This window comes from Enhydra lutris, unplaced genomic scaffold, assembly GCF_002288905.1.
Source record: "Enhydra lutris kenyoni isolate GAN:26980312 unplaced genomic scaffold, ASM228890v2 scaffoldscaffold22, whole genome shotgun sequence".
In the NCBI taxonomy this organism is placed as follows: Eukaryota; Metazoa; Chordata; class Mammalia; order Carnivora; family Mustelidae; genus Enhydra; species Enhydra lutris.
In genome coordinates this window covers 37,581,900-37,592,636 of record NW_019154106.1, presented here as the reverse complement: position 1 = coordinate 37,592,636, position 10,737 = coordinate 37,581,900, and the positions used below count along the sequence as shown (strand labels likewise).

General features: G+C 36.8%; 1 protein-coding gene across 1 annotated transcript; it reads right to left on the bottom strand.

The window, feature by feature from the left end:
• Positions 1 to 1,910: 1,910 nt before the first annotated feature.
• Positions 1,911 to 10,198, bottom strand: LOC111150037 (small VCP interacting protein). The gene is made up of 4 exons (XM_022507357.1): positions 10,043 to 10,198; positions 7,860 to 7,910; positions 7,275 to 7,388; positions 1,911 to 3,006 (listed from the first exon to the last, which is right to left on the bottom strand). Exons 1-4 carry the CDS (start codon positions 10,094 to 10,096, stop codon positions 2,992 to 2,994), a joined length of 234 nt encoding a protein of 77 aa, XP_022363065.1. The 5' UTR covers positions 10,097 to 10,198; the 3' UTR covers positions 1,911 to 2,991.
• Positions 10,199 to 10,737: the final 539 nt, after the last annotated feature.

Genomic DNA, 10,737 nt, shown 5'->3' with positions numbered 1-10,737 from the left:
AATTCTTAGCAAAGATAAACACATCGAACTGTTGGAGGAGAAAAGGAAAATTCAAAGCTGATGTCAATTCTCCTGGGGTACCAAGGAGGAAAGTTAGAAACTTTGTATTATTTTGCTATTTGTCTATGAAAACAGGAAGCTAACAATATCATCTCTCCTTTCGAGTATAGAAAAAGAACCATGCCTAGCTATAAATTCAGGGATTTTATGAACATACCAAACAGCCATTAGCTCTTGTTGTTCTCATTCATCCCAAAGAGAGGAGTGTCATGGTTTCCCAACCATTCACCTAACTTCTAATTATTTAATACGTAGTGAAGATAAAACTTGTGAAAGAGGGAACCTGGGTGGCTCAGTGGGTTAGAACCTCTGCCTTTGGCTCGGGTCATGATCCCAGGGTCCTAGGATCGAGCCCTGCATTGGGATTTCTATTCAGCGGGGAGCCTGATTCCCCCTCTCTCTGCCTGCCTCTCTGCCTACTTGTGATCGATCTCTGTCAAATAAATAAATAAAATCTTTAAAAAGAAAAACAAAAAAAACTTGTTAAAGAGACAGCCAAAGTCAATTTCTATATAGGAAAAATGTATATTTGTGTCCGCATAAGGCAATACAGAATTTACAACAAACCATGTGTGTGAAAACTATTAATTGCATTCCAAATACAATCGGTGGAACCATAGTAGCACGTATAGATGTTTTAAAACAACATGCAGCATGTCAACAAAGGGGCTGTGTGATGATATACAGCTTTTTGTTACCACTCATGTTAGCATGATGATTAGAATTAAGAAGCCATAGTTTTAGCATTTTACATCTGAACATGATAGTTAACATATATGCATTTTGCTGTTTCAGTTATATTTTAGTAATTTTTTGAGGGTTTGGGTCACATATTAAGTATTATACTATATTTTCCTATTTAAATGATGATTTATGGGAAATTGGCTCCAAGTTAAGGTTCCCATCAGGAACTGATTCATAACTTGATGAGGGAGATGCTTGGATGTATATGTACAATTATTATTTTTTTTTTTAGTAGTCACTGATTGGTTTTCTATCAAGCATCTCATCTCCTCTCTTCCCTTCCCCTTCCTAAAACTATTCTTAGCATTTTAGTATCACGCCTTAGCCGATGCATCCCTTGTGGTTTTGGGGAACGCAGATTAAACCCACGGAAGCAGGCCATGCATGACTGGCTAGAGCAGCATATCCCATTGTTCCCAGAAGGCAATACACCAACATACATTCATGGTTCAAAAGTAAATAAGCATGCTATTTAGATATAAACTCTATTAGAAATAGGGCATTATCCCCTGGATATAAACCTTTGTTTACACCAACCCAAGTTGTAATTCTTAAGGTAGTACAGATAAAATTGTTCTTTATATATTAAAGCAGAATGAAGGATTTGCACAGTTCAAGGATAATATGATTTGGTTCTATATCTATTCAGCTATTGAGGATCTTTCTGCCTTGGAAAAATTAATCATGTTCATAAAGTCAAGAATTTTATTTCTAAAATAAAGTTTAATGATTTCACTATCCTTTGTGAACAAAAATATCACTAATATCCTAAAGGATGAAGAAAATTGAGCCTGTTTAAATATATGTCTTGACTGGGTATTCACAAACTACTCTATACATAATAGAAAAAGTAATTTTTCCAAACAAGAGTCAAAAGACACCATAGTTCAAACTCTTTAAAATTAACATATACAATATACTGCTATATAATGTAAGCCTTGTGGGAGGGATGAGCACAATAACGGCTCAGTTTCTTTCTGTAGATCAAATGAGCTGGTCTATTTAATTTATAATCCCTATTGGTACTTACTATCTATGAATTCTAATTTAGGGCTCAGATTGTGGCCCTGTCATCCAAAAGAGCAAACAAATTAAAAGAAAGAAATTCTTGTATTTTCGCTTATTATACACAAGAAAGGAAAACTCAAAAAACAGAAATGCTATAAACTCATGTTTCTAATAAAAACAAATGTGAAAAGTTTATGACTCTGAATCCCACAGAATTAACCTCATAGTACTTTATGCTTAAAGTAGACCTTTTAAAATACAGTACTGACATGTTTCTATTTCATACATTCATGTTTGTACTGGCAATTTCACATCTGTACAAATCTTATGATCATTCTTTAATAAATACTAATGAATAAAAACACCTGTGAAATTTGGAAAAATATATTACTACTCAGTATAGCCCATCCGGATTCTTAGTTTAACTCACTCAGTTACTACAAAGATCTTTAGAGCTGAATCTGATATTGTGTAACAGTCCATCACCGCCCTCTGATGGCACTACTAATATATAATTTTAAATTCAGCAAGCAAAAAACCACTTTATTGCAATGTAAAACACCATATATTAATTTTATAAGCCACAGAAATAGAAAACAAATTAGGAGAAATTCATAATTTTCTACAAATATTACTTAGTAAGTTATAAAAATTTACAGTGTTCCTTCACATAAGCCCTTCAAATGATTTTTCAAAATTTTCCCTGATGAACAGTTTAAAGGCACGAAGTCCGTATGTTTAAGCAAAAGCCTTCATAAATAATGAAATAAAAAGAGATACAAGGTTAAGCAGAAAACTATAGATTGCAAGGTCATTTTATGAAGGAGAGAAAATACAACAGCAAACTTGAATGTCTGAGATGTAGGCAGACTTTTTACATGCAGTATACATTTATTCACTATTTAGGTCCATGTTTTAACTCCTAAATAAGGGCAAATCGCCTACTGTCTGCAGAAGAGCAAATATAAGAAAATAAGTATTTAAGTCTGGCATTTTCTAAATTTGAACATCAAAAGCATTTTCAGTATATCGATATTGAAAAGTACTGACTGCATTTAATGGCACTAAAATTGCAAAGTCTGAATCTTCATTTATTCAAAGAGAAGAAAGTAAGCGGAGGACGTCCACTTGATTGCAGATATTCGTTACTGGCAATAGACTTTTCCACCCATGTTATGCTCATGAAACTGTCCACTAGAAAAGAAAAATACATGGAGAAAAGTAAATTTTATTTAAAGTTATGTTAAAATATCCTAGTGAACAAAAATAGGAATGTGGGCTATACAAATGCAAAATGATTTCTGTGCATAGTAGTGATAAGTATGATTTTCCATTATGGTCAAACATCTGAAATAAGATATATAATTGTTTAAAAACACGAAGAAGTGAAACAAAGTATCTGGGCAGATTCATGGGTAGTTAAATCCCAAATATCTAATAATCAGTTCAGGAAAAATAAAACAAAACACCACAAAATAAAAACAATGAAACCAATACAATAAAAATAGAGGAATTCCTGTTTGAGGCAGGGAACTAAGAACTTGCAGAAATTAAGTAATGGTTTGTCCAAGTTTTTTCCTTGCTTGACTTGAGAAACTTTGTTGTTCTGTTCAAGCAACTCTATAAAATCTGCAGTAGTAAATTCTGGAAAAAGCCACTGGGATGGTACCAGGTATTTACCAGTCTCTTGAGGAGTGATTTTCATGTACATCCAAGGAATTTTACTGGGTGTTACATTTTCTTTTAAAAATCTGTCCTTCAGTTTTGAAAGTTCAGGGTTAATCCAAGTAAAGATGCTTTTGTTTATTTTAGGACTTCTTAGAGACTTGAACACTGTGCCTTTTTTTTAATTTCTAAGAAAAGGATTCAGTGTACAATATAGGATCCGGGATTTAAATTTGTTTGTTTTTGTTTCGTTTTTAGCATGGGACTCTATTTCCCACAATGTATCTCTGAAGACCAGTGTTAAAAACACTAGAGCTGGCATTAGGTTGAGGAGCTTAAAAACGTCTTGGTGACTGAATTCCACTCTCGCACTCTCGGAGATTCTGATTGGTATGAGGTGGGACCCAAGGGTCAATCTTTTTAGAAAGTTCCTCCTGAGTTCCCACCACATGGCTAGGGTTGAAAGCCACTGCATGAGAGTACATGCACTGCTCCTGTACTGTTATATCCTGTACTGATATTAGTGTGCACCCGGATGTCAGCACCACACTCACTTCTTAAAATAAGGCTGCGTTGCCACTATGGAAGACAGTATGGGGGCAGGATCCTCAAAAATTAAAAATAGAAATACTGTTTGATCGGGTATTTCCACTACTGGGTATTTACCCAAAGAAAATGAAAACACTAATTTGAAGAGATCTATGTACCTGTATGTTTATCACAACATTCTTTACAATAACCAAGATATGGAAGCAATCTAAGTGGCCATCGATAGATGAATGGATAAAGAAGGTGTACTGTGTGTGCCCTTCCCCTCCACACAATAGGGAGTATTACTCAGCCATCAAAAAAAGGATGAGGTCTTGCCATTTGCAACAACATGGATGGAATGAGAGGGTATTAAGCTAAGTGAAATAAGTCAGAGAAAGAAAAATACCATATGATCTCACTTACATGTGGAATCTAAAAAACAAAAAAAAATTTAAAAAAGCAGAAACAGAGTCATAAATACAGAGAACAAACTGATGATTGCTGGTGGGAGGATGGGCAAAATGGGTGAAGGGTAGTGGGAGATATAGGTTTCCACTTATGGAATGAATAAGTCATGGGGTATAGGGTAGAGCTTGGAGAATACAGTCAATGGTACTGTAACAGGGTTATGAAAGATGCAGCTACACTTGTGAGCATAGCATAATGGATGGACTTGTGGATCACTATGTTGTATACCTGAAACTAATGTAACATTGTATATCAATACAAAGAAATTAAAAAGATTAAAAAAAATAAAGCTGCCTTTCCAGAAGATACTGAGCATTGCCAATGCCAATTATCCTAGGCAGAGCTAGTCAGGAGATGAAGATGTAGTGTTCATGAACACAGGGAAAGGACATGTTTTCTTCAAGCTATGGAGTCCGGTTAGGAAGAATCTAGCTACATAATAGGACGCTCCAGGCCAGTCTGTAGAACAGGCCTGGCAGCGGTCTTTACAGGCCCCTAGGCCAAGAAGGGTTGAAAATTAAAGTCACACTCTGCCTTATGTTCCCCCTTCTGTTAGTTCTGAGCCTCTAAAAATGGATTTTGAACTTCACTGTATTCTTTTGATGATCTACATAGGTGGTCAAGGAGAAAGGAGCATGTCCCTTAAAGCTAATGTATTTACGGTAGAAGTGCTTAGGAATATTCCAAAGGAAAATGACACAGTGTGCAACAGTTGTGGTTTATCAGAATGAGCGACTGTCCAACTCTGATGGCCTTGAGGGTGATTTTTATTAACAGAACCAGAGAGCTCTATTGTAAGAACAGTACACAAAGAAAAACAGGTACTTAATTTAAAATTGGGATGATTCTAACTCTGAGTCCTTCTGAAGGGACCAGAAGCAGTACATGGCCCAATTTATTTCTAATGTATAGGTTTCAGGCTATGCTTCAAGTTCAGTTCAGAAAGTTTCTTTCTTTCCCAGAGTTTAAAAGCTGATGTGAAACTGGTTAGGTTAGAATATGTTAAATAAGTACCTTCTTAATTCTGGCTATATGTAAGTATCATTTTCTTATAACCTTGTATGTGATTTTAATTGCTGCTCAGTACCTCAGCATCATTTCCAGTCCTACAATTTTTCATAATTTTTTTGTTTGTTTTTGAGAAACTTCCATAAAGTAAACCAAGTAGCAGAGACCTATATCTCAGTGGAATAATTAAACTTCTATACTTCTGATAAATATTTGACTTTGTATCAACCAACTATTTTACTTTACGGTAGATTTATTCTACTCTATTGTAGAAGTATATAAAAAAATATAAGCACAATGGTCACAGTTATTTACCTTACCACTGAAACCAATTAATCTATACATTGTTAAAAATTAATAAAAAATTTGTTTTCTATTAATTTCACTTATTAAAAAAATTAGATGAATATACAATGATGAAACACACACAGATAAATCTTATTTCTATGTTATAGCACTGAGCCAGAATCACCTCTGATCAGGAGGCTCCTAAGTGGCCTGCTCCACAGTTAGGAGGATATATACATGTATGTATTTATAGATATAGTTTTAGGAGAAAAAAAAAAAAGTCAGTAGTATTGTGATAGTGTTGTATGGTGATAGGGTAGCTACACTTGAAGTGAGCATAGCAAAATGCGTCAAGAAGTTGCATCACTATGTGGTACACTGAAACTGAGGCAACATTGTATATTAACTAGATATAAAAAAATAAAATAAGGGGCGCCTGGGTGGCTCAGTGTGTTAAAGCCTCTGCCTTCGGCTCAGGTCATGATCCCAGGGTCCTGGGATCGAGCCCTGCATCGGGCTCTTTGCTCAGCAGGGAGACTGCTTCTTCCTCTCTCTCTGCCTGCCTCTCTGCCTACTTGTGATCTGTCAAATAAACTTAAATAAATAAATAAATAAAATTAAAAAATAAAATAAAATTTAAAAAAAGCAAACCATTGAGAAGACAGGAAATCAGCAAAATAAGTGCTAATAAATCATTGACAAGTTAAATATAAACAACTAAAATTTGGGATATTGATTTTCACAAATATACTTAAGAAATTTATTTTCTTTAAAAATGGATCAAAGAATAAAATCTTAATATCTGAACAAATATTTTCTTGAACTTTAATGTGTAAAATAAAAACTTTATAGTTTGGCAGACAATAAAGATCCCCAAGTTCTGGGACCTGTTTAACTTGTCCATCATTATATTTCCAGTGTCAAGAACTGCAATTGCTACATTGGGAGGTATGAGGTACATGTATTACACTCCCCACCCTCCCATACACCCTACTGTCTAATTTACTTAACCATGATAATGACTGACAATAGAAAACTCAAAAACTTCAAATCACTGAGTGAAAAATATAGGTTATATATAAAAAAGAGAATCCATAGTATAATCCAATTTAATAAGATTAATGAATAAATGGATATTAGAAATGATGTCTGTCAAAATGACACAGAATTGAGGTGATTTTTATGTTCTTCATTATACTCCTCATATTAAGTTTCTGATGTATTAGTATTAATTATATGAATATAAAATACTAAGATGTAGTGTCAAGATAATCTGGAAAAACAATCTATTTTCCTTCTGGGAAAAAGAAGGCAAATCTATTACAATGAATGTTGGAATGTCCAAATAAATTGGCACTTCTCCCAATCTCTACTTTTCATGCTTTTAAATTTATTCAAAACTTCCTGATAATCCATTGCAAGAGGGAATTACTCAATAGACTGTTACTGAAGGTTTTAAAAACTCCAGGTAAATTAAGCCTTTAGTAAATTTTAATACTTACCCTAAGTCCACCTTCTGGTGGGGGCCTGGATTCAGCCATTTGTTTTTCTAGTTTTTCCTTTTTCTTTCTCTTTTCTTCTACAGACCGAACATCCAGAATGCCCCGAGATGCAGCCTTTAGAAAATTTATTAAGTGGTACAGAAAAACAACAAAAATCAGTATTCAGTATCCAAAAGGTGTTTGTTGCTTTTTAGGTTTTTCTTTGGAGGTGAGGGGTTTTATCTTTGGTTATAAAGAACAAGACTATTTCTATAACAGCTTTATATAAAACATATTATCATTTCTTCATTGGGTATTTTTTCCCTAAATTTCACATCTGTCAGTGTTTTATAAGGCATCATCATAAAATCCCAAGGAAGAAAGTTATTAAAGGAGCATCTCACATTACAGAAGACATCTATAATTTTCATGCATTAAATGATATAACTGCATTAATATAACCTATAGAAATATAGAAATCATTTTGAAAAATGATTACATGTAAATTTACAGGTTATCAGACACCATTTTCTTTAGCAATGCTAGTAATAAATAGAATGAAGTACCCAATTATCTACACGAGCAGAATTTTATTTCTACTCTTACCTCTTTCTGTCTTCTCTCTGCAGCCTCTGCAAGCTTTGCTCTTTTCTCTTCCTAAAGAAAACGTGTCAAAAAAATGTTTTAAAATAAAATGAAACATTATCATGGATAATTTATATCTTAGAGATAATATAACCGATTTACAAAAATATTTAGTACTTGTTCAAAATGTCCCACTAAGACTGCCACTATTTACAATGTTTGTGAAATACTTAACTTCCTGAATTTCGTTCTTCTAATCGATAGGTCTTCAAATAAGCACAAGATAAGACACATATATATAATATGTATTACATATGCATATATACATATTCAGGTTAGCCTATAAAATAATTAATTTGCTTTTTTTTCTTTTAAAGGTCTTACAAGCTAGTCAGGGCAATAATACAACAAATGACATTTAGTAAGGCAAAGGAAGGAAATATGTGGTTTGAAGTAGGCTGGTATTTTCAGGAAATGTTCATGAATGAAATGGGCTAAATCTCATTGTGTAGGACATGAAGCCCTGAAGGGAATTTGTAAGAGGTACTGCTCCATGTTGGGAAACAGTGGATACTGCTTTTATACCATGTATTGCTACTATTAACAATTATAAGTTATAAGTTCTTTAAATACATAAGACAGTAAACAATTCTCTTGGCAGCTGTGTTAATAGCTCCTTTGTTTTTCATACCACAATACATACATTCATTCATCCACTGGACAAATAGTTACTGAGTAGTTATCATGCCTCAGGAACTTTTCTAGGTGCTGAGGTTGCAGTAATGAAAAAACACAGACAAACATTTCCATACACATGGAACTTACATTCCTATGAGGGGGACTCAGGTAAATATAATCAAGTAAATACATGTCTGTTAAATAGTAGTAAGTGCTTCGAGAAAATATAAAGATGAGTACGGTGGATAAGAAATGGAAGGATGAGTGGGTGGTGTAGTAGGGGATCTATTTTAGTTAGGGTGGTCCTTAATAATCTCCAAAGATAAAGTGACATTCAAGTAGTGAGCCATGTGTTTATCTGTGGCGATGAGGGGCAGGGCTTAACAAATGCTAGTATATTGGTATTTTATTAACAGCCATATAAACAAAGTTAACAACATTTAAAAATAACCATACAAGAAAGACCAGGTAAATTTTCCCATATCGACTTCCAGGTCATTTTTAGTACCCATAATCAAATGGCTGAAGAGTTAATGTACTTCCCTCAACAACTCAGTTCCTTCAACGAATTTTCAGATAGGAGAACAGAGGAATTCAGCTTTTCTGTTATCAACAACCTGTAAGGACTACTAATGTAAAGATACTGTTGTAAATAGAAAGCTACAAAAAGTATAAATGGATTGTACCACCAACCACCTACTTAAGTAGGAATTTCATCTAGACAATGACTAATTTCTAGTGTAAGTGTGCCCCAAATATTACATGAGGCACATCTATTTTTTTTAAATGTATTCTTTTTTATCTAAAATTTATCTAAAAATTCTAATTTAAGTAACTTAAAAATAGTGGGGACCCTGCATTTTTATTTGCTAAACATGGATTACAAATTGTACCCTCTTTACTATGTAAAATCCGTATTCTTTTAAAAGGAAGAACTTGAAAGAGAGAAATAGTAACGGGAAATCATCGATTACTAGGATATCCAATAAAGCACAGGAGGAGCGTAAGAGACTTTATTGAGCACCTTCTTTAAACAGTTGGTACAGACACGGGAAAACGCCCATCTCCTAGAAGGTTAAACACGTCGGGAGACGAAGTGAGGAACTCTTTTCGCACCCTGACTCCATCCACCGCACCGCCAAGAATGGCCCGTACACCGCACCGTCTGCGTACGCCTGCGTCTTACGAGCTCCCAATTTCGCCTAAGTCTGCGAAAGGTAAACACCGTGGTGCCGCCTGTGGGCAATTTTTTGTAACGGAAGTGGAGAGTGCGACTCGGAGGCGGCGGCGGCGGCCGCGGCGGCTCAGGTCCCGCCGCCTGACCCGAAGTCCCTCGGAGCGCGTCCACACACATGTCTTCGCCACCTGACACCCACCAGCGGCTAGCTCTTCAGCCTGCGCCCCCGCTTCCAACGGCCCCGGTGCCCACAGCGCGGGGCCTCCTGGCGCGCCCCTCCGGAGAACAGGTGCGCACGGCGCGGGTCGGCCACAAGGGAACGGGGGACATGGGACGCTGCCTTACTCACCAGGTCCGGCGAGGGAGGCGCGGTCTCCCCCGGACAGGGAAAACACAGCCCCATCGGGAGCGCGGCTGGGGGTCCTTTTCTGGGCCCGCCCCAGACCCGGCAGTGCCAACTGCGCGGTCAGATTGGCTTCCCAGGTTCGCAGCGCTCGTCCCGCCCCCACCCGGGACCTGCGCGTCGGCTCCGCTCCGCCCCGCCCCTCTGCGGCAACGCCCCGCCCCGCCCCCGGCTCCTCCCCGCTCCACCCCCTTCTGAGGCTCCGCCCCTTCATCTCTCCGCCCCGCCTCTGCCTCGCACCACCTCCCTCAAGAGGAGACTCCCCACCGCGCCCAGCCCTGCCCAGCGCAGCCCTACAGCGCCCGGCCGGTCCCAGGCAGGCAAACAAGGCCTCCCTGTGAGGAAAAGCCTGCTGCTTTGGGGCAGAGAGAGAGATGGGGAGAGAGAAATAGATATACCGTATTGTATTTATTCATTTGTCAGTGGACACATTAAGTTGTTTCCCTACGTTGCTATTGTAATAACTGCAGTTAACATGGGGTTACAGACATCTTTTTATGATAATGCTCTCTTCCTTTTGACCTTATACCCAAAAATGGGATTCCTGAATCATATATATGGTAGTTTTAATTTTAGTTTCTAAGGATTCTCCATATTTTCCATGGTGGCTTTACCAGTTGACAGTTCCAGCAATTGCACAC

What these genes read in the sequence shown, in the direction of transcription:
- LOC111150037 (XM_022507357.1), bottom strand. Translation starts at nt 10,096, where the DNA reads ATGGGGCTGTGTTTTCCCTGTCCGGGGGAGACCGCGCCTCCCTCGCCG. An exon ending in CGCCTCCCTCGCCGGACCTG is followed by an intron (nt 7,911 to 10,042) that starts GTGAGTAAGGCA and finishes CGTTTTCTTTAG; the next exon opens with GAAGAGAAAAGAGCAAAGCT. An exon ending in CAGAGAGAAGACAGAAAGAG is followed by an intron (nt 7,389 to 7,859) that starts GTAAGAGTAGAA and finishes AATTTTCTAAAG; the next exon opens with GCTGCATCTCGGGGCATTCT.